Raw genomic sequence first — 24,620 nt, forward strand, 5'->3', positions numbered from 1 at the left:
ACGTTCTGTGCCTGTCAGAACACCACGTAACCACACGGATAGAGAAGTTAAATGTAAGGGATTATAGACTAACCGTCAACTTCAGTCAACCGTTTCCTGGTCATCTTTTTCAGTAGGTTTTTTTTCCGAATTGGCTACTATCTTTTCATTCGTTCTGAGCTTTTTTATCATTCCTCATCTGTCAATAACCTTTTCATTGTTTGTCGTTGGTATACTTTTGGTTTTAAATCTTATTTTTACGTTCTTTAAATTATATGCTTTGTTTTAAAAATCGTCTAGGATTAATTCTAGCTCTTTCATATTCTCCCTAATTTCCTGCATCCATCTTACTTGTTGTTTCATGTTCCAAAGTTTCTCTATAAATGCGCTAAATAATTGAAACAACGTTGAAAGGAGGAAAAATTTTACTGAGTGGGAAGAAATCACGAAGAGAGTCCTACAAGGTTCAATTTTGGTTCCACTCCTGTTCCTTATATTTGGGAATGACCTTCCACTAAACATTCATCAAGCAGAATTGGTATTTTTAGCAGATGATCCTAGTATTACAACACATATCACTGGAGAGAAACCCACAGAATATATTGTTAATGTTGTTTTTCAAAGAACTATTATATGGTTCTCTGATAATTGACTCTCCCTTAATTTTGAGGAAACACACTATATTGGTTCTGTACAGCAAATAGAGTCATGCCAATAACTGACGTAGCGCATAAACAGGAGTCAGTAAACAGGATAGAATGCTCCAAATTTTGGTGTGTACATACTGATGAAAACTTGAATTGGAAGAAACATATTACTGAGCTAGTCAAATAATTAAGTTCAGCTACATATGCTCATCGTATAACTGCCAGTCTTGGAAATAAATGAATCAACGCCCTAACATATTTTGCATATTTCCACTCAGAAATATCTTATGGAATAAATGTTTAAGACATCTCATCCGTTAGAAAGAAAGTATTGATTGTACAAAAGCGAATAATAAGAATAATGTATGACGTTCGCCAATAGTCGTCATGTATGAACCTCTTCAAGGTTTTAGACATTTCGGCTGCACATTCACAACAAATATATTCGCTAAAGAAAATCGTCATAAATAATCCATCACAATTTGAGAAGAATAGTGATGTCCATGCCTACTGCACTAAAGGAAAAAAAATAGCTATATTACCAATTACTAAAGCTGTAAATTGCTCAGAAAGGAGTTCAACATGCAGCAACAAAAATTTTTGATGATTTGCCCAATAATATAAAATGTCTGACATATAGCAAAATAGGTTTCAAATCTATTCTAAAGTCATTTCTCCTCGACAGCTCCTTGAATTCCATGGATTAATATTTATTTAAAAACTGGCAACATGTAAAAAACTAGGTTTTAAGCGTAGTTGCATGAACAGGAGTAAAAAATAATATATTAATTAGTTTTAAAGCTAATGACCTATGCAAATCCTGCAGACTGATTCGCAATCGTTGAAGTGATCTAAGGAAGATGTAACTAACACTAGATGAGCTGCGAAGCAGTAGATCATATAAAGACAGCTGAACATAGTGAGGCGTGGCGCCGTATAACGATCCTGCCTTGGAGGCGGTTAAGTGGGAGATGTGTCTCAGAGCTTGATAGTGACAGATGGTGACGCGAGACTGGACGCGCACGTAGTTTATGTATCAGCCGATAGAGGACAATATTGGATAGGGGGACTGTGATTTTAGTTTCGATTGTGCCCACTAGAGTGCACTAAAGTAATAGAATGTTTTTCGTAAACTGTTCTAGTATTTTCATAAAGTGTTATTACGTCTTTTTGTGTATGTAAAATGTTATAAATGTGTTTTAGCAGTATGAATGACGCGTGAGTGTGGTTTAAGGTTAATATAAAGATAATTGTTTAACGAGTTATGTATTAGGATTTAGTGTGGGAACATTTCGAAAATGTATGGATATGAACAGAGGGGAGTTTTGTAGAATAGATTTGTAAAGAGAAAGTTAATTCAGGCATAAATAACAATAGTAAATAACTTTATGCATAAGCAAAACTTCAGCATATTAGATCATTGCGTCGGTAAAAAGTACAGTCGTTAGGTTTACTACGGACTGACGCGGGAAAGTGTTGTTTTGCTATTGGCTGTTGAGTAAACTGACCAATGGTAAAGCAATATTCTTCGCGCGCCTTTCTCTGCTGGTAGAAAAGACTTGAGAGGATTCTAGAGAAGAGTGGGAGCCTAGCCAATAGCCATGAAACAGTTAGGACGTGTGTAGTTGTAGTTCCGATGGAAACGACAAGTTGCCGGATATAGCAGTGTTTCATACATCAAAAGTGTGGTAAAGTGACGGCATAATTATTCCGATGGGCGTGTAGAAATTTCGGAATTTTTAAGTGAATTTTGTGACGAGAAAAGACATAAATTCCGCGTGGCATATTGAGCAGGTCGGTGGCTAAAAACTGTGACTGCATTTGGTACCGAATGACTTAATATTTGGCGAGTATTATCAATAAAAAACAATCAGTATTTTTATAGCTATTATTTTTCGGGAAATGCAACACCATAAACTTGCTAACGTGAGTGAAAGGGATTGTGAGTGACTGTGTTAAGACTAGCAAAGGCTTGGCAGTGATACTTGTTCACCTAAGTTTCAGAATACATTAATTGAGGACAAAATCTCCAACCTTTCATTTGTGTGAGAACCTTCTCCCGAAACGTAATTTAGTGACTTTAGTTGCAGCCTGGTTCACGTCAAAGTACAGTAGGTTTCGCTCGGCCTCCCTACTGATGAAATGAAATGAAATGTCGTGTGGCTAGGGCCTCCCGTCGGGTAGACCATTCGCCAGTTGACGCCATTTCGGCGACCTGCGCGTCGATGGGGATGGAATAATGATGATTAGGACAACACAACACCCAGTCCCTGAGCGGAGAAAATCTCCGACCCAGCCGGGAATCGAACCCGGGAACTTAGGATTGACATTCCGTCACGCTGACCATTCAGCTACCGGGGCCGGACTCACTACTGATGATCTGCTGAGACAATGTTCACAGGTAGGTGCAGGTTCGTCGTAAAGGGACGGAAAGAACCGCGCCGCCGCAATAGAATGAGACAAAAATAAAAGGATCGTACCCGCACCGTGAAAACTATTGTGTGCTTTCATAGTTCAGGTGAAAAACATTTGATGTATGGTATTCTACAAAGTGCAAAGATTAACAAGGATAATCATAAAAAACAGCTGCCACAATATCCTTAAAAGATACTGAGTCAATAGCGTATGACGATTATGTTATCTGCTTTGTGAGAAATTCTTTAGGAGGCCTGAAAACATGGTAGCTCATATATTCCATAACTTTAGGGACTGCATTTAAGTGAGAAAAGGGTAAAACAGAAATTGGAAATAACCTTATATCTATATATCATGACCTCATTATTGCCATTCGCCCTAGATCATTCATATTTCCTATCTTACCTACTACCACTCTCTTCACTAGCAGGATACCTGAATCAAAAACTTTGATCAATCTACTTACTGGTTTGGGACTCTGTGGAACTTATCGTAGTTCAACAGCTGGAGCTGTCACCTGTCTACCACACTGAAGAGCCTGCTTGAAGTGTAACATTCTGTCAATATGTATTCGGCACTGTTGATTTCATTGTTTACACCATCGATGATTGGAGTACTTTTCATAGCATAGTGGTCCATCAATCTCATTACCCCAGACTCAGCTCTTCCATCATCTCAAGAGGCCCAGAGGCTTAATGTTCTAGACTTGAACACGATCAGTCGTATTCTATCTGACATATAGACACTTACCTTGAAACATACACTCCTGGAAATTGAAATAAGAACACCGTGAATTCATTGTCCCAGGAAGGGGAAACTTTATTGACACATTCCTGGGGTCAGATACATCACATGATCACACTGACAGAACCACAGACACATAGACACAGGCAACAGAGCATGCACAATGTCGGCACTAGTACAGTGTATATCCACCTTTCGCAGCAATGCAGGCTGCTATTCCCCATGGAGACGATCGTAGAGATGCTGGATGTAGTCCTGTGGAACGGCTTGCCATGCCATTTCCACCTGGCGCCTCAGTTGGACCAGCGTTCGTGCTGGACGTGCAGACCGCGTGAGACGACGCTTCATCCAGTCCCAAACATGCTCAATGGGGGACAGATCCGGAGATCTTGCTGGCCAGGGTAGTTGACTTACACCTTCTAGAGCACGTTGGGTGGCACGGGATACATGCGGACGTGCATTGTCCTGTTGGAACAGCAAGTTCCCTTGCCGGTCTAGGACTGGTAGAACGATGGGTTCGATGACGGTTTGGATGTACCGTGCACTATTCAGTGTCCCCTCGACGATCACCAGTGGTGTACGGCCAGTGTAGGAGATCGCTCCCCACACCATGATGCCGGGTGTTGGCCCTGTGTGCCTCGGTCGTATGCAGTCCTGATTGTGACGCTCACCTGCACGGCGCCAAACACGCATACGACCATCATTGGCACCAAGGCAGAAGCGACTCTCATCGCTGAAGACGACACGTCTCCATTCGTCCCTCCATTCACGCCTGTCGCGACACCACTGGAGGCGGGCTGCACGATGTTGGGGCGTGAGCGGAAGACGGCCTAACGGTGTGCGGGACCGTAGCCCAGCTTCATGGAGACGGTTGCGAATGGTCCTCGCCGATACCCCAGGAGCAACAGTGTCCCTAATTTGCTGGGAAGTGGCGGTGCGGTCCCCTATGGCACTGCGTAGGATCCTACGGTCTTGGCGTGCATCCGTGCGTCGCTGCGGTCCGGTCCCAGGTCGACGGGCACGTGCACCTTCCGCCGACCACTGGCGACAACATCGATGTACTGTGGAGACCTCACGCCCCACGTGTTGAGCAATTCGGCGGTACGTCCACCCGGCCTCCCGCATGCCCACTATACGCCCTCGCTCAAAGTCCGTCAACTGCACATACGGTTCACGTCCACGCTGTCGCGGCATGCTACCAGTGTTAAAGACTGCGATGGAGCTCCGTATGCCACGGCAAACTGGCTGACACTGACGGCGGCGGTGCACAAATGCTGCGCAGCTAGCGCCATTCGACGGCCAACACCGCGGTTCCTGGTGTGTCCGCTGTGCCGTGCGTGTGATCATTGCTTGTACAGCCCTCTCGCAGTGTCCGGAGCAAGTATGGTGGGTCTGACACACCGGTGTCAATGTGTTCTTTTTTCCATTTCCAGGAGTGTATATTGTGTAAGTGTGGTAAGTGGCTGCATTCACTGCGGCACTATAGAAATGCAGCAGTTCTTGAATGTAAGAGATTTATGGAGTCTATCACCAACAAATTTAGTGGTGAGAGACATGCAGTAAGTTTCCTGCCATTCATTAATTCTCCACCAAGTGACTGCAACACGGTCCACGCGGCTTTAGAATACCCTATCAACTACAATCAGCATCAACGTGCCACGTTTACCAGTCCATTTCCTTCCACACCAATATTGTGTAGGTCACTGGCAACATCACGCTTGCAAATTAAACACTTCTCAACCATGATATATAGGACCGTATTTACATAAAAAATCACTTAGTAAATACAAATAGGTACTCACTCAGTGAACAGTAATAACTCCGCTTTATGAGCACGAGAAAAATGAAGTTATCAGCTGCCGAGAATTTTTCTAGGTTGTATGGCCGTGGTCCATGGAACTCTTCAATCCCTGACGTTTCGTCCAACGTAGCTTTGGACGAAACGTCAGGCATTTAAGAGTTCCACGGACCACGGCCATACAACCCAGAAGAATTCTAGGCAGCTGAAACATCCGGTCGTGAAAGCTTTCACTGTATGAAAATGAAGTTATGTTGTCTATTTATATAACAAGAGAACTGGACATTCAGAACTGGGGAAGTTTAGTCTGTCTGTACACTGAAAAGCGAGCAGAGCTTGTGGTGGGGGAGGTAGTCTTTCCCGGAAAAATGCCATAGCTGCCGTACAAGATAACTAAGAATTAATTTCCCGAGTAGCAGTGCAGAGCAGTGTACAGACATTCACGTGGATCTTGTGCGTATGCGTTTCTTCTGTTAGTATTATTAGTAGCTAATACCTGTATTCCTCGTAGTTCCAAAACATTCTGTGAAAACTGAACACTCTCATTCTGTGTCTGTACGCAGCATCACCACTGATTTATGAGGTACACTGCAGAAGGCCCAGTATCTCAACTGTGAAATGACGTGTAGTTGCTTCCTGTAACGTAGTGGGGTACAGAGAGTAGGGGCTGACCTACTCGTTCTTCAGTTCGCAGACCCAGAAAGGACGAACTGCTTGTCCACATCCCGGCGAAATGACCTCCCTCGTGCTTCTACCCTCCATCCCACCCTAGCGCTCTCCAGCCCTCTCCACGTCACATCCTCAGAACACAAGTAATTCCTGTATAAGGCTCTTGCACACATAGATGCGCTATGTACGTTTAATATTTGTTCTTAACCCATTTCGATTCACAACAAACTGTTATTTTATACCATTAAAACACTATTGTAAGCCCGAGAAGATTTCATCAGCAGTATAAGCCGAGAAAGTCTAGGTTCACTCTTGTAATAGTTTGCTATTTTTCTATCTCCCACATCGCACAAACTATTAATCCTAGAGAAAATATGGTTAAGACCTTTTTGTAGGGAATTTAATTTTCTAGTGGGACACGTTTCCGCCAGATGCAGCGATTTTCGATTTATTCGAGAAAAGCGTAAACAAGTGTAAATGCACCCCATCACTGATATACTCACCTCCCTATTGGCCAATATTTTTAGTATATTGTCCATTGTAGTCCCTCCTACCACGGTACAAAAAATTGTGACTGCACGAATTATTTCCCCATTTCTTCGTTGGCGGAACTATTATCTCTGCAGCACTGACAGAGAGAGAGAAACAGAGAGAGAGAGAGAGAGAGAGACAGACAGCTAGAGAGAGAGAAAGAGAAAGATAGAGAACAGAGCGAACCAAGACGAATTAGAGGGATATAAACATTTTAACACTTGAGGGATATCAACATTTTAACACTTGCTGGACTATTCAATTATTATTTCTCTTTCCTAATACACGCTCGCTAGTCGATAAATGAAAACCTGTGACAATTAATTAACTTCTGGCATCATGGATTCACCAATGATGATACACAGAATGTATATTACTACAGTACTTCTTACTGTTCTCATGTCAAATATTCCACGTGCTGCGAAGAGGCGGAGAAGTCTTATTGCTGTAATGCAAGTTCAATGTGATTTGTTGTGATAACATGTGGGGTATAATTATAGCGTATGATGTATGCTAGGATGATTCGTTCGTATTTAAAAGGAGCAATTTAGATTATCACAAACTATTCCTGTTACATTTCATCTGGTTTCCATGCGTTAGTTGAAAAAAGTGGTGGAATACTATCTCATTGGTGGCAATGGGTCAGCCCAGTGATTAGCACACACTCGCGCTCGAGAGGAGCGGAGTTCATTTATCTGTCTGGCCATTCAAGTTTAGATTTCCAGCTACACATCAGAGCTTGGAAACAGTAGTCTCAATCTCCTAAAAGGCACGCGGCTTGTTGTGAGTGGAACGATTCCCAAATTTAAGATTCGGGAATGGATTACTGGCCATCTCGCTCTATGCCACCTACCCCATATCTCAGGATTCACTGACCACCGATGTTTATACCTTCTGAAAAGAGGTACTTCATACTTTTCCTTGTCTTAAAAGTGTCATTAATGTTTGTAAGTGACTACAGAACATGGACAGTCTCAAATTATGCATTGGGTCGGAATGTGAATCTTCAGTTGAAACAGCTGGGACGATGTCGGAGGGGAAGGGGTATACTGACCGTGCCTGGTGCGGCCCCAGCCAGCGACGGTGGCGGTCTTGCCCACCAGCTTGACGTTCTCTTCGGGCAGGCACACGGGGATTATGTGCTGCTTGAACACCACTGGCTTGTCCAGCTTCACCAGCGCCAGGTCGTTCCGGAAGTCAGACGAGCTATATTGCGGGTGCACCTGTAGTCAACACACAAGCATCCAAGACATTATCCCTATAAAATATCTTTCTTCTGCTAATTTTATTTAGTGCTAGTAAATAGGTGTCACTCCCTGCATATAACTAAATCATCGAAAAGCTTAACTAATGGTTAGAATTGGTATGTAATTTAGAAATTTTAACACTGTATTTGATGAGGGAATTAATGAAACTATAATGGATTTTATAACTGAAGACACAGGACACAAAATTAGTTACCTGCAAGCGACAGAACCCTTATTCGCTCAATACCGCTCAGTTCGGCGAGAAAGAGAGTCCGCAGGTTTCTCCTGGAATGTCATATCCAGCTGAAGTTACTTACTGATGATTAAATCTCGCATAGCTGCCAAATTGCGGGGATGTTGAAGGCTATGTTTCATTTGCTGTGCTAGATAGTCACCGACATGTTCCGTGGGTTTAATATAGGGTGATTTAGCGGACCAGACGAGTTGCGACAGCACTCGCCAAACCAGGAACGTCTGCATGTAACTCTCAGAAGATTTTTTTGTTATTTGACTACGGGTTTATCCACAGTATGTTCACCTTGAGGATGTAGAAGAAAGTGCAACATTTGTAGCCTGAATAGGTGAGCCCAAGTCGCCTTCAAAACGTTTGGAAACCACCTCCACCATGAACTACAACCTTCATACCGATCCTCACAAGCGACTATTAATCAAATTGCGTGTATATGGAGTATCGCCTCAGTTGTGTGACTGGATTCGTGGTTTCCTCTCAGAGAGGTCACAGTTCGTAGTGATAGACCGTAAATCATTGAGTAGAACAGAAGTGATATCCGACGTTCCGCAAGGTAGTGTCATAGGCCCTCTGCTGTTCCTGATTTACATAAATGATCTAGGTCAGGGCTTCACAACATACGTGTTCGCGGAGCAAGCTGTGAGCAGCAAGGCCCGAGCACGGAGCAGCGCGAGCACGCTACCCCCACTACCTGACCAGAGCGGAGAATGGGGAGAGTCACGTGGGGCACACAACAGCTGCCGCCAGTCAATGTAAATCCGCGGCCACCTGCAGCGATATCACTCACGAATTATTATTGTGACAAATGAAACAAATAAAGGAGAATGTACACGTGCCACATAATTTTATTAGCTTAGTGTATGCCTCTACATTCGTATTAATTTGTGAACTGTTACACAATCAAAGGTGTCACTGAAGTGTTGGATTATTTTTGCCCTTTACAATTGCGTCTGTGTTCGGAGTAATTGTTCTTGTGCATCGTAGGCGCAGCGTGCAGTTTAAATTTCGATCAGACAATGCGTTTCTCAGGCGCGTCTTGTTACATTTCATTGCAGAGAACAGTTATTCACAAACATACATGGAACCGAACATTGATATTATTGTAGCCGCCAGTTTGTGCAACTGAGGAAATCTATCCTGAGGGAAGTGTCTGTAAAATTCCAAAATATTTTTCTTGTTCTGAAATTTGTCTCTGTATTCTCTGTCACACTGCAGGTCAATAATTTCTATATTATTGTAGCCGCCAGTTTGTGCAAATGAGGAAATCTATCCTGAGGGAAGTGTCCGTAAAATTCCAAAATGTTTTTCTTGTTCTGAAATTTGTCTCTGTATTCTCTGTCACACTGCAGGTCAATAATTTCTAGTTGCAGCTCAGGACGAATCTCTTCAATATTCGCTGAACATGGAGAGGAGAACAGATCAGAATCACTGTCTAGTGCTGTCAGATATTGAGTGCGTTGATCAAATTCTTCCTTAAGGGCAACTAAACTATGTGAATAACGTTCACAGTCTTTGTGAACATCTTGCATGGATGATAATTTAGGAAAATGAGCTAGATTTCCTGTTTACAGCTGACTCACCCAAAGTGTCAATTTCATTTTAAAAGCTCGTATTTGATCTATGAAATGAGTAATTAGCAGATCTTTACCTTGTAGTGAAATGTTCAAAGCATTCAGATGGCTAGTTAAATCTGCTAAGAACGTGAGAACACATTTCCATGAAGGCTCTTTCAATTCAGGAACACACATGTTATTTATTTCCATGAACATATTTATCTCATCTAATAGGCAAAAATTCGATTTAATAATTCGCCACGACTAAGCCAGCGGACCTCGCTGTAATAAGGTAGGCTACCATATTGGCTTTCTACATCCTCAAGAAAGCTTTTAAATTGACTGTGTTGTAGCCTATGCTTCCTTATATAATTGGTTGTACGAACAACAACACTCATCACATTTTTTAGAGTGATACTCTTTGCACATAAGTTCTCCTGGTGGATCACACAGTGAACGCCCCTTATTTCATTCGGCACGGTCAGTTTTTGCATTTTCTCCTTCAACAGCGCAACGAAACCTAATTTTTTCCCTGTCATCGCTGGTGCACCGTCTGTAGACACTGAAACTAAAGAATTCCACGACAATCCTATATTTTCAACACTTTCTTTAACACTACTTAAAATATCACCTCCAGTTGTAGTGTTCTTCATGGCTACTACATCGAGGAGCTCCTTCCTCACCTGAAGATCTCTATTAACACCTCTAATAAATATGGAAAGCTGCGCTGTTCCAGTGATATCAACACTTTCGTCCAGAGCTAGAGAATACGCCATAAAATCTTTATAGATATTTGCAAGCTGGCTCTGGACGTCGTCTGCCATGTCCTGTACGCGACGCATAATGGTCATGTCAGATAATGGCACAATCCGAAACTGTTCAACTTGAGATGGACACAAATGTTCCGCTGCAACTACTAAACATCTTTTATTAAATCGCCATCAGTGAAGGGGCGCAAGGATTTTGCTAAAAACAAAGCAATTTTGTAGCTCACTCTGAGAGCTGCCTCAGTTGATTTTTCTTCGTCATCCAGATCTTCTTCGGATAGCTTCCTTTTAAGTTTAATAACTTCCTGTGCACGATCTGGTCCATCACATTTTCCACTTCCGTAGTCTTTCGCATGGTGCGACATATAATTTCCTAAAATAATTCAGCGTTTTGTGACATACTAAACATTTTGCAACACCATCTTTTTCTGTAAACAGATACAATTCCTCCCAATGGGGGTTGAACTGCGAAAGCATGGTTGGGGTTACACAACGGCGACTTGACATGCTTCTTGCCCAGCGAAGTGACTGTTGAGCTGATCGTAGTACTTTTAACGTTACACAGTCGGCGCGAATTCAATAGGCCCGCTGCGGTCCTATTCATACGTGCGCGCGCATTTCCCCTCCCTCCCTGCTCCGCGACCTTGCACCTGCTCGCGAGCACGTGCCTGAGCAGACGCGAGTACTCGCGCTCAAAACCGGCCAGTTGTTAAGCCCTGATCTACATGATAATCTGAGCAGCCCCCTTAGATTGTTTGCAGATGACTGTGTAATTTACCGTCTAGTAAAATCATCAGACGATCAATTCCAATTACAAAACGAGCACAACCAAACACGGTAGCTCCTTTCGAGCATTCTGCCACATCCCCATGTCGATCCATTTTCCAGCGTTGATTCCATACAACCGACTTGCACATACACAGCACTTCAGTGTCATGATTTGTATGCGACACAATCGCAGTTCTACAGGGTGGACAGAACATATCTGAAATTCTTGTAGGAATGTTGCAGGGCAGATTGTACTGAGACATATTAACACTGAAGTTAATTAATCAGGTCGTCACGCGCGCAAATACAAGTTTCAGCTAAACAAACACAGCACTCGTTGGGTAACACCGCCCATGGCAGACCGCTTGGATGTGAGCGCGCGACGCCCCGATTGGCTTCTGCAATTCTAAATAACTCAGAAACGGCGCAACGTATCGAATTAAAATTTATGCCTCAGCACAACCTGCCCTGCAACATTCCCACAAGCGTTTCAGGGGTTTCTGACCACTATCATCTACAGCGCTCCAGAGTAACCAGCGTCTTGTCTTGACGGGAAAGTAATATGTAGGCCTTGTAGTTAAGGACACAACACCAACTGCTCTGTCTACCAATGGAATGTATTATACACTGCAACCTGAGATTTCGAGGAAGTATTTACGCTACCCTACTTTCCTGAAAGTTGACACAAATATTACACCATGCTATCGTATCTGCTCAATTAAATGTGTGAATCGCTATATTACATGTGAATCATTGCTGAGAAAATGCTTTGTTATCCTTTATTTTTGGACCGGTTATTACTTCAGATAACTATATAAACATAAATGTCTATACTGTCGAGGCATTATGAGTGATATACGTTTACCTTTAAACATCGTGTACTACGAGTCTGCTTGTCTACGGTCCATTAACTAAAACCAACTGAATGTGATATCCGTAGACGATTATAATACTAATTATTATCCCAATCTGAGAACGTATGCCAGCACTGGCTCAATATTGCGCGTTAAAGAACGCATTAATGGCCAGACAGTATAATTTTAAACGAGCTTCCAATCTATGCAGAAGTTGCGGACTCAACATCAGAATTCACTACTATAACTATAAATAACATATTTTACATTTTTAGTATGTTTCAGAATTTAGAAAAGCCATCGAGGCCTTAGTATATTACAGGGATATATTACGAGTATCTTGAACGAGGAAAGAGAAATTGTAGCTATTGAGTGCATCGAATGCACCTAACTGCACGTAGGGATTCGCGTTACGGGGTTGAAAATTTATCCTCTGTTCCTGGCGACATTAAACTAAAACGGCGAAGACCGCCAACCTTGTTCATTGGATGGAAGTGGAAGTCACGATTTGCAGCGACATTCCCAAGACCGACTTGCTTAAGAGCCGTATGCAGGCCTAATTATTATGAGGTCTAGCCTCATGAGTACTCCGATTGTCTCGGTGCATATTCCTTGACTTGCCCTGTCTGGTGGAGAACTATATGGACTGAGCGCGCACAAAAAACAGGGTAGCTGTGTGTGCGCGTCAACATTTTTGTATCTTAACATTAGACGATCTGCGCTGTCAGTTTCTGAGTATTGACTTGAAACCAGCTCTAGAAAGGAAAGTTTATACGAAACATTATTCAATGTAAAAGACAAAACAGTTTCATGAACGAGTGAGAGACAAAACTTAAATGTTATATTGACAAAACCGGAAGCGTTCAGGATAAGGTCCGGTTATTACAGCAGTAATGCCCAAACCACACTGAGAACCGAATTAGTATCAAACAAGACACAGTCAGTACTCGAATCTTCAGTCCGCAGTGGGATGTAAAGGTGTTGCACAAAATTATTGAAAACCGCGAGAAATGCTTGCTTGAATATAAATGCAGATGCTAGACATACCGGCAGATTGCGTGTTGTATTTGATTTCGAACGGCACGTGTGCACTGTTCTCAATACGTTGCACGTGTCAGTGGTGGTCACAACAATTCTCTGTGTAGAGGGTGGTTATTATCAAACTTTCACTACTAGAGAGGGCTCTCCATGAAAAACGAGTGATGGTCGGCTAATAAAATTCGTGGAAACATTTGCAAGGACGTGCAGAAGTGAAGTAACGAATAAACCACTGAAAGAAACACATTTTAATTTCCACATGAGAGGGTAAGTATTGTTAATTGCGTATCATGTTTCCGTTCCAGGTTACAAACGTTGCTCAGTTTGACGACCATCTGCTTCCACGACAACCTGAATCACATTAGAGCTACCACTTCACAATAGTTTGCAGCACGTTTCGAACGGTCGATCATGGAATGTTCAATTTTCGAGACACAGCTCGTGCACTAGCTGCAGATAGCACGTTGCGTCCAGTATTCTCAGCCGTGGCAGCAGTAACTTCTCCAACAATTTGTGACGCAATTGGCCGTCGGCTTCCTCTAGGAGCAATTCCTAATCGCCAGTTAATTCGAACTTCCAAATAATATTCTCTGTGAGGAAAGTGGACCTCTCCGTAATCATTTAATTCGTCAATACTTGCGAATAGCAGCGGAACTATTGCTGCTGTTTCGATAAAACAGCTGTACGATTAATGCCGTGCTCACCTTGTCCAGACCCACGTTGACGGCCTGCAACTTAATGCACAATGATACTTATATTTCAAAACTACGTCGGCGTACTAGTACCGGCGATTAATGGCGAGTCATGACACTAAGACTACTAAGAACGCCAATAATGCAACTCACAGTCTGAACATCATTCCTATGATGTTGAGTACGTGTACGGTAAATAGTTTTCCGTCTACACTGGCTCAAGAAGCGAAAGTTTAATTATAACCACCCTGTAACGGTGAGTGCATTACGTCAGAGCTAAGTGAATTCGAACGTGGGCAAATTGTTGGTGCTCATATGATGGGTGCTTCAGTAACCGGAGTAGCCGTAGTGTTTGATGTTTCAAGAGGCACTATATAGAAGTTTTATACCGCATACAGAGAAAGCGGAAGAACATCATCCGCTAAGTCACAACGGGGACGAAAGTGTGTGTTGAGTGATCGTAGCAGACGGTCATTCAAGAGGATCCTGACGTAAAATGAGAAGTCAGCTGCAAACTCAATGTAACACTCACGAACTGGAATATGTGGATCATAAAACAAACGTACGAAACTGCATACACACCTTCCTTCACCTTAGGTTTAAAGCTGTTAGGTTTCCTTGTCTTCATAGATATAATTTGGGAGCGGCATCAGTGAATATAAAAGGACTGAATTTTTATTTTTGCAGTTTGATATACTTTGCATGTTATTTTCTTATTATCTGTTTTCTTTCCTGCACACGTATATGCTCTTCACCTATATATTTCCTAAGAAAAATTGCATGTAATGAAAACTTAATTTCTTCTGAGCACAGATTATTCACCGTCTGATTCCCCCATAAAACAGTTTCTTGGCAAACTATTTCACAAGGGGAGGCCACGACGTTTGGAACGCGGATTTACTGCAAACTTCGTACACTCGTAGTTTTCCATGAGCACAACAAAGTGTGTAAGCAGTAGCGCGTACTTCTCAAGTGTTACTGAGAAAATCGCAAGATAATTTCGGTCGTCTCATATATATATATATATATATATATATATATATATATATATATATATATATATATATATATATATATATATATATATATATGTGAGTGATCATTTTAACCACGAAGCGGCTGCAGCGGAGTGGTGCTGGCACGATAGCTCAGCATTTTCGGTCAAAGCGTTAGTTACCCTTTCTAATAAAAATCTGAGAGAACGGATGAACGAACAAACAGAACGGGTGTCATCGGACGTCAGCCCTCAACAAATTCGACGAACAATATAGAAGAAAATATTTTCTTTTTTTTTTAAAAAAAAAGTGGTTGGCGTTCAAGCCGCTGGATCGCTGGATCGAGTTCCGTTCGTCAGTTTTTTTTTTTATTTTCAGTACAGTCATTTTCTTTACTATTTATATGACAATTGATATAATGGGAAAAATACGTGTAATCGGATGAACTTTTATTAAATTTACAATGTTATTTGGCAGTCTACTAATTTTTATTTTCACAAGTAATATAATATTTATAACTATCGACTAGTAAACGACTAAACGCATAAAATGATACTGAAAATGTATGTTTGTCCGCGTCTTCAAAACTGTTCCTATTTAATCGAAAGAGAATGAGAAATTGCTTCTCGGAAGACGCTATTGAAATACACTCGGTACTGCATAACCAATTGTAATATAAATAATAAAGAAAATGACTGTGTTGAAAATAAAAAAAAAACTGACGAACGGAACTCGATCCAGCGATCCAGCGATCTAGCGACTTGAACGCAAAACACTTTTTTTTTTTTAAAAAAAAATTGTTCTATATTGTTCGTCGAATTTGTTCAGGGCAGACGTCCGATGACATCCCTTCAGTTTGTTCGATGATCCGTTCGCTCAGTTTTTTTTATTATAAAGGGTAGCTAACGCTCTGACCGAACACGCTGAGCCACAGTGCCGGCACCACTCGGCTGTAGCCGCTTCATGCTTCAAATGGCCACGCAGACATATATATTCGGCGACCGAAATTGTCTTGCGATTTTCTCTATAACGCTTGAGAATTACGTGCTACTGCTTACACGTTTTGTTGTCCTCGTGGAGTACTACGAGTGTACGAAGTTTGCAGTAAATCCGCGTTCCAAACGTCGTGGCCTCCCCTTGTCAGTCCTCGCGCGGTTCAGAAATGAGAAGTCAGCTCAGTTCGTTAATTCAGTGAAATTTGGAAATTTGTGGTAAGATCTTATTGGACTAGACTGCCGAGGTCAGCGGTCCCTAAGCTTATACACTACTTAATCTAGCTGAAACTAACTTACGCTAAGGACAACACACACACCCAGGCCCGAGGGAGGACTCGAACCTCGGTCGGGAGGAGCCGCGCCAACCGTGAGACGACGCCTTAGACAGCGAGGCTTATTTCAGTGATCACGTAGACATGACAGCACTATCATGCTTCGTGTAGCGACGACCCAGATGGCATGTCTGATAGAGAATGCGGGTGTAACTTACCTCCTTCCTCTCGACGCCGTATTCCTCGTGATGCAGCCTCTCGGACTGGTCCCGAACGTCCCATTCGCCCAGACGCACTCTCAGGTTGCTGTTAGTTGTCCTGTCGATATCCAAACATTATTCACGCACAGCATTTAATTTATTTAAACAATTTATATTTTTCACTTAAAATTTAAGTTTATTATACCGCGCGTTATGTATAGTATCCCAGTCATTTCTGGCATTGAATTACTAGAAATGCAATCAGGATATGACAAGGAAAAGAACAGTAATAACTACCCTTCTCTGTCAGAACAGTAAAAAATGAATAATATAAAATACGTTGTGGAATTAGATCACTTAGTAAATGCACTGGTGGGTACGGCGAAATCTATTACCAAATCCTATCTTCAAATGCGTACAGATGAGACAGCACGACAATGAAGATAAAGAAAAAAACAAAGGGACTTCTCCATGGATTCACCATAACTTTAGTTAAGATATTGCAGTGCCAGTGTCATTCCGAATTACAATACAAAGTTCCTTCGGACATGCGCGCACGACAGAAGGAACATTGCATCATAATTCGGAATATTACTGGCACTGCAATATCGTATTTACCCGCTGACACCGGGGAAGCGACTTTTAAGCAAAATGTCTCCCCTGTACTGGAATATACATACTGGATGTACAAGTACAGCTTGTAGACACATTGTTGACAACATTTGGAAGTTTGGGTCGGACCGCTAGTCGTACTCGGATAGCCAAATGGTAAGGCCACCCCTCGGGATAAGCGGGAAATCCGGGTTCGAGTCCCGATCCGGCACAAATTTTCATTGTAGTCATCCATTATGCATCTGATGGTTGTCCATATTCGCAACTGTGAAAACATTTCAGGTACACCGTTAGTTAGATGCTTTATGTCTGTCCTGGTTCCACGAAACATACTGAGTAGGAGAAAACGTGAGTATTCGAATCTCTTCAGTTACCAGCATTCTGTTGCATCATTCAGGAGCCAACTGTTTGCTGGTTCTCAAACAAGTTTTAACGTTACCTTGTTAACAGTATGAAAATAGCGGGATGGTCGGCTGGTCATTTAGATGAATCATTTCCAGAGCTATCGCGAGTCACAGAAAAAAAACCATTTTCACGAATAAAGAAGTGTGTTGCAGGAGGTATGATTTGCTGTCCTACAGCGATCTTTTTAAAAACTTTGTGTTATGACAACTGTTCACAGTAAAGAAATTCATTAATAACCTTTTTCGTAACAATATTTCTCTTTTTCCTATAAGAAATAGTATCATCATTATAATACTAGTATAAATACGTCAAGGGGTCGTAAAATCGAGTACAACGTATTCCACATGCTGTTAGAGCATATGAAATTTCTTGAGACTGTTACAGTGAAAGATAAGTGCAACTTAAGAATCCCCTTGAATAAGAAAGCAGCAAAGTTGACAGGCAGGCCACTAAAGTGGTTTAAACTCGAGAGGCGGTAAAAGAGAACAAAGGAATTTTCTATTGATTAACTCCTTCTCCATAAATGGTATATCCACAGGTAGTATTAATTATAACATGCTGAAGTACAAACATAATTGATTTTCAACACTGTAGTATTACAATGTATCGTTCTTTTAAATCATTATATTCTGCTGTATTTAAACAAAGCTACATCTTTGAATACTTTCCACGTCCTAGAGACTCGTCTCCGTGGGAGCCAAGGAACCTTATTCACGCAATGAAAAAATACAAGAATGTTGACGAACAAACGGTTGTACTTCTGCTTTCACTAATTAGGAAATTATCTTGCAGTATCGATTTATGAATTATTTTAAAAGTTGTATGATTTACTCTGTTCCGGTATATTTATGCCTACTCTTGCCTCAACTTAAGTAACGGCGCTGTAGAAAGCATATTCAGTTTAATAATAAGGCAGGTGAAATCCAGCACATCAGAAACGCTTTATATCATGGAATGTGATATTTTTTCTATCTAATAATATGTTCTGTACTCTGGTACTACACACATACACGATCTAACAGCCTGAAACCATCTTTCAGCCTAATTAGGCATTTTTCACGTAATTTACTTTTGGCCTTTCGGGGAACGATATACTGACGAGGTGAGACAGCTATGAATATTTTATACATTGTATACTGTTGGGCTAGTCTAGCAGCATAAGGAACAAAAGCTATATCTTTCGGATGTCCCCTATTACGGTCATTATGCTAATGTCTCATGTTACACACACACACACACACACACACACACACACACACACTTACAGAGGGTGGACTCGAGCTTCACTGACAAAATTTAAGAGGTTGTCCAGGGACATTTCCTCATTGCTTTGGTTATACCATGGTCTCTAGTGCCTCGTTAGAGAGTAATACTGTTACTATGTATTATTCTGTTTGTTATAATGTTACCACTGTTGCTGTGAAAAACCTTCAAAACACTGAACAAGTCTGTAATATGTGGATATCCCAATGCGGAATACTGGTTTCTTATAAAAGCCTATCCACAGTTACAGAAGTACTGTGATACGGTTGCCGTCGCTGGGTGAACAGACTAGCGTAGAATCTTTCTGCTGCTCTTCCACTGCATTCAGTAAACCCACAGACGAGGTAGACGTCGACCAACTCCTCATTAGCAGAGCTATCCATACTGCTGTGAATCATTATTAACTTTCAACTAACATTTCCGCTAAACACATCAGAGGAAAAAAACTGAGCAGCGCTAAGTTCAAGCTTTAGAGCGAAGAGCATAGTGCAATACAGATTCAGTGACAAATTGGGGTAAGAAATCAAACGAAATGGAATTACTCTGCAGCGATCTAGTGAAGACCACGGGTCTCTTATACCAAAATACTCAGAAAACATCTGTGAACAACCTCCTAAATGTTGTCGGTGGAGATAGGTTTCACTATGTGCATTGGTTTCCCGCTGTGTCTCCGCGGTTATTAGGTGACGGTGAGACTTACGTAGCGACGCAGTGCGCGGCGGTGACGACCCAGCGACTGTTCAGCAGTGCTCCTCCGCAAGATAACTTCTTCGACAGGAATCCAGTCTTAATCAGCGCAACCTGAAACAATAACAACATTTCTGGTGTATGTGGATACAAGAACACAACTTAGTAACCCACGAAAATAGTGGAGTAATATGGAAACACTCAACAATGTTTGACATAATCACCGAGGAAGTCCTACACACTGCCTTGATGAACGACGAAAAGATCAGTTTGTAATTATTAGGGGCAGTCAAATGAAATCGGGACAAATGGGAAAAAGTAAGTAAACCGTTTATTATTTCAAAAGTAACCGCCATAATTGTTGATACATTTGTCATACTGCGAGACAAGAGGGTCATTGCCTTCATTGGCACATGTTGCCAAGATTGTTTCGATTATGCTGCAGAAGTTTTGCATGGAAGCCCTTACACATCGTCACTATAGTTCCGATACTCCCCATGTAATTCCCATTTTTTGGAGCTGTGAACAAAGACATTTTTGGCCTTCTGTTTGCTTCTGACGTAGAGGTATTTGCTTGGATTCAATAATGGTTGCGTAGCCAACTGCAAACATTTTTCCATGAAGACGTTGATCGTCTTGACTCAAATGGGATAAATGTATTAATAATTACAGCGATTACTTTTAAAATAATAAACAGTTTATTTACTTTTTTTCATCTGACTTGTTTTAATATGAATGTCCCTTGTACTGTTTATAAGTCAAGCAGAATGCTCTTACTCGCTAGTTGTCTGCAGTGGACCTTCGAGATAGGGTTGCCATACGTCGCGGATTTCCCGGACAATCCGCGATTTTATGTTCGAAGACGGGTGTCCTGGACGAAGACGAAAATTTCCGCGAAAAAAGTGACTAGTAAGTAAAAAAAAATTCTACGCAAGTTTTGCCACTGGCCACCGATCAAGTGTTTCATAACTCCTGCAAACTTGACGATAGCCGTTGAAACCTGTGCTGATATTCAGTGTCACTTCAGAATCGCTCGGCTATTTTCAGAACAGACTGTGGAGGCAGTGCAATAATCGATTCTTTGCGATTGTTTCAGTTTTCCGCTGCTGGTTTACAACATCTCTGCTGTCGGTATCTGATGTTATTTGGTCATGTAAAGTTAACATTCAGCTGTACGAAGTGTACTTCTGGTGATGTTATTGCACAGAATTTGCAATTTAAAATCTCGAAACGAAAAGTACATTTTCGAGAAGAATATATTGATGCGTTATCAAGTATTAAACTTGGAAGAAACGAACATGAGGCTATTTGAAAAGTGTGTGGGTAAGTACATTGTAGGTACGCAACAGTAAACAATGCGTATCATCTTTATAATCACCGAATTTTGTCCTTTATTTTTGTCCTTGGGTTATGGCAACCCTACTTGGAGACAAAACCCGCGTGATTGTTGTGATTAAGACTGTAAGGTGTCAGGCACAGCCGGCCGTGGTGGCCGAGCGGTTCTAGGTGCTACAGTCCGGAACCGCGCGACCGCTACGGTCGCAGGTTCGAATCCTGCCTCGGGCATGGATGTGTGTGATGTCCTTAGGTTAGGTAGGTTTAAGTAATTCTAAGTTCTAGGGGACTGATGACCTCAGCAGTTAAGTCCCATAGTGCTCAGAGCCATTTTTTTTTTTTTTTTTTTTTTTGTCAGGCAAATCCAACACCTTCCATGAAAACCCTGACATGGTAAGCAAATCCAGTAGTATGTCACGTAGCTCCGAATAAATCGTGACATTAAGTTAACCAAAGTTATACGAGTAACGAGTGAGCAAATGGAATACCACAGATTAACACAAGAATGCCTAAATGCATGTTATACCTTCCCACCGTGAGACAGACGCAGTTCCGAGGGGAGAAACGAGATCAGAAGCCGAGAGCAGAACCGTGCTAAGCTGGAATGCCCTACGATAAGGGACGGACACCCACGTCGCCAGATAACCGCTAGGACCACACCCCAACCGCAAGATTTTGCCTGAGACTTTTTCGCGTGTCTGTTACGTCAGGACCACCCCCAGCCCATGTTAAAAGCTAGAGCCCTCCTGAAGAACAGTATAGATCTTACGATAACACAAAAAGGGCCACACCACCCGTAGGTTTTAGCGTGAAACTTTTTCGCGTCTCTGTTACGTCAGGACCACCCCCCAGCCCATGTTAAAGGATAGAGCCCTCCTGAAGAACAGTATAGATCTTACGATAACACAAAAAGGGCCACACCACCCGTAGGTTTTAGCGTGAAACTTTTTCGCGTCTCTGTTACGTCAGGACCACCCCCCAGCCCATGTTAAAGGATAGAGCCCTCCAGAAGAACAGTATAGATCTTATGATAACACTAAAAAGGACCACACCAGCTGCAAGTTTTAGCGTGAGACTTTTTCGCGTCTCTGTTACGTTTCAAACTTTAAAAACATTGCCCCACCACGAAAAGTATAACGTTTCTCATTGGATAGACAGAAATTTTGTAGGTGGAGCTTAAGGTTAACATCGAGACCCTGATTGGTCAGATGAAAACACAGCCAGATAGTTTTTTTTTTTAAACCAACTTCGGTAAATTGTAGTAAGGAGAAGTTAGGAGAGAGTTGCTTCCGAGACAGCGAGGTGAGCGGAGCTGTGCTGTCCGCCGCCCCCTGACGAACACCGACAAGGTAATGAACGCACGCGATGCCGCATACCAGCGCATAAAGCTTCACTCAGAACTGCAGAAGTCTCATCTGTTACACCCCCTTTTTGCGTAATACTAGTGTCGATCGTCAATTAAAGCTCATGGTGTTCACATTTGCCACTTGAAGTAAAAATCTGAAACGCGATAATTTTTCTGTTATATAGTTATTGAGAAGCCACATCAGCCACTGTAATGTACGACAAGTTAGATAAGTAATTAAAGATAATTGAGGGTCACTGTAGACCATTTTGATAGTTTTCTCTCCTGTGAAACTTAATTTAAACCTAGATTATAGATGTGATATGGCATAGGTCATCCTTCGATCCATTGTAGAACTTGGAAACCCATTCAGGGAATATTCGTTCACATTTTTGTTGAACGCAGTTGGTTTTTATCATCCTGTATTAAAACATTTCCTTTTATCAATAGTGCAATTTATAAACAATGTTTTGTGAGTAGAATAAAATTTCCAATGGTAAACTTAACTGCTTTTTCGACGTTATTTTACCAGCTAACTAAAAATAGGAAAGCCTTGAACCCCTTCCACTAAATTTAGTTAGTATTAAGATTCTTTTACAAGGATTGCAGTGGAGCTGACGCTGAAACCATTAAGTATTTGGTTATATCATCGCTAGTCTCACTGAACTCTTCTGAACTCTACATGTCATGTGTGGTCTGGCGTCTCCTTACCAGCAACAGGTCCCAGGTTCAAACTAGTCAATTCCCTAAAAAACACGCTCAGAGCGTCGTTGCGCGAAAGTGGTAGGGAGACACGATGTAGAACAAACAGACACCACGCAGAATGTTAGAAGACGTTTACTAATAACTTCACTTTTTAACACAATGAATTCATAATACATTGTTTAGGAAGCTGCACTAATGAAGGTGAGGATGTAATTACTGCTTTCTGAAATTTTTCTTCATAGTTTCGTAAGCCATCGTACGTGACTTTCTTTTAAATTCATGGCAAAAGTTTACAGAACTCCTTCTGACGAGAAAGAGGTCACTCACGCACACCACGGCTAGTGCTCTCATCACATGTTTCACCCTGTTAATTACTTTGATTTCAATAGTGACTTTGTCAATAGGATTAACTAACTTATCATGTAGTTGCACCTACTTTACTTTGTATACAGGTTTAAGCTACAGTCTTCAGACTCCTTCGTAGGTCATAGGTTTAAAGAGAACGAAAGTCTTCCATCATATTTCATTTTTTATTTGTAACTAGTAAAGAAATTTAGAAACACATAATCTGTGACTGTACCAAAATACTGATATTAAAGACCTTACAAACATAAATAATGTATAAGGGGCAGTCAAATGAAAACCGAACATCCACCACAATGGGACCATGAAATGGTTCCACTTAAAAGTAATCACAACACGCTTTAAAACATTTATTCCGTTGGGAGACGAGCGGATCAACTCCTGGCGGTTGGCAGCCGACTGATTCACAACAGCATCCACTCTTGCACTTCCTAATCCGACAGCAACCGACTCCCACACATATCTTTCTTCAGGTCGGCAACGGTGTGAAAATCACACGGTGAAATATCCTGGCTGTGTTTTCCAATCAAATTGCCGAAGCATAGCCTTCGTCCGAGTGACGGTGTGGAGGCGATATCGTGCAAAAGGATGCTTTCTCTGTTCGTCGAGTAATCAATGCGCAGTGTTATGAAGACAATTTGCAGAAACTGCGGCACGCCATTCAAAACGCCTAGGGATTCTGTCGGACGCAACCATCCTGTTGTACGATAACGCCCGCCCCCACAGTGCCCATCGGACGAAGGCCACGCTTCAGCGATTTAGTTGGAAACACTGCAACATGCTCCGCACAGCACCGGATCTTTCACGGTGTGATTTCCACATCCATGGGGACCTGAAGAAAGACATGTGTAGGCACCAATTTCAGTCGTACGAGGAAGTGGAAGAGTGGGAGCGGTTGTGGACCCGTCAGTGACCTACCTTGTGCAACCAAACAGGAATCTGGTACTTCATAAAAGACATCATATTTACGCCAGTGACTGTAACACTTTCTTTATTCCACGATTGAAATTTCGGCCTTAGGCAGTTTCGTCCCATAAGATCTTACCACAAATTTCCAAGTTTAGGCGCTTACTGCAGCACTCCCCCCCCCCCCCCCCTCCCTCCCTCATTGCATCTATAATTTGATGCTTACATTCCCAGTGGGATAAATATGTAAGCGCGTGTGATCATTACTTTTGAATTGGACCATTGCATGGTACCATTGCGGCGGGGGTTCGTTTTTCACTTGACTGCCCCACTTGTTACTTTACTGATTCTTAAAAAAGAAAAAAAATGTATATAAATTTAAGAAATTTACTTAAAAGCGGTCCATGAATTTTTAATGTAAGTAATTGTAGAGACTATATACACTCCTGGAAATGGAAAAAAGAACACCGTGAATTCATTGTCCCAGGAAGGGGAAACTTTATTGACACATTCCTGGGGTCAGATACATCACATGATCACACTGACAGAACCACAGGCACATAGACACAGGCAACAGAGCATGCA

At 41.9% G+C, this 24,620-nt stretch overlaps 1 protein-coding gene across 2 annotated transcripts in view; it reads right to left on the reverse strand.

The window, feature by feature from the left end:
• Positions 1-24,620, reverse strand: part of LOC124722024 (serine proteinase stubble-like) — a 364,352-nt gene that overhangs the window by 28,542 nt on the left and 311,190 nt on the right. For both annotated transcript variants that reach the window (XM_047247205.1, XM_047247206.1), the window contains 3 exons: positions 19,395-19,495; positions 16,433-16,532; positions 7,838-8,006 (listed from right to left, as the gene is read on the reverse strand). In XM_047247205.1, the coding sequence (XP_047103161.1) occupies positions 7,838-8,006; positions 16,433-16,532; positions 19,395-19,495 (370 nt within the window). The remainder of the gene's footprint in view (positions 1-7,837; positions 8,007-16,432; positions 16,533-19,394; positions 19,496-24,620) is intronic.

This window comes from Schistocerca piceifrons, chromosome X, assembly GCF_021461385.2.
Source record: "Schistocerca piceifrons isolate TAMUIC-IGC-003096 chromosome X, iqSchPice1.1, whole genome shotgun sequence".
Classification (NCBI taxonomy): Eukaryota; Metazoa; Arthropoda; class Insecta; order Orthoptera; family Acrididae; genus Schistocerca; species Schistocerca piceifrons.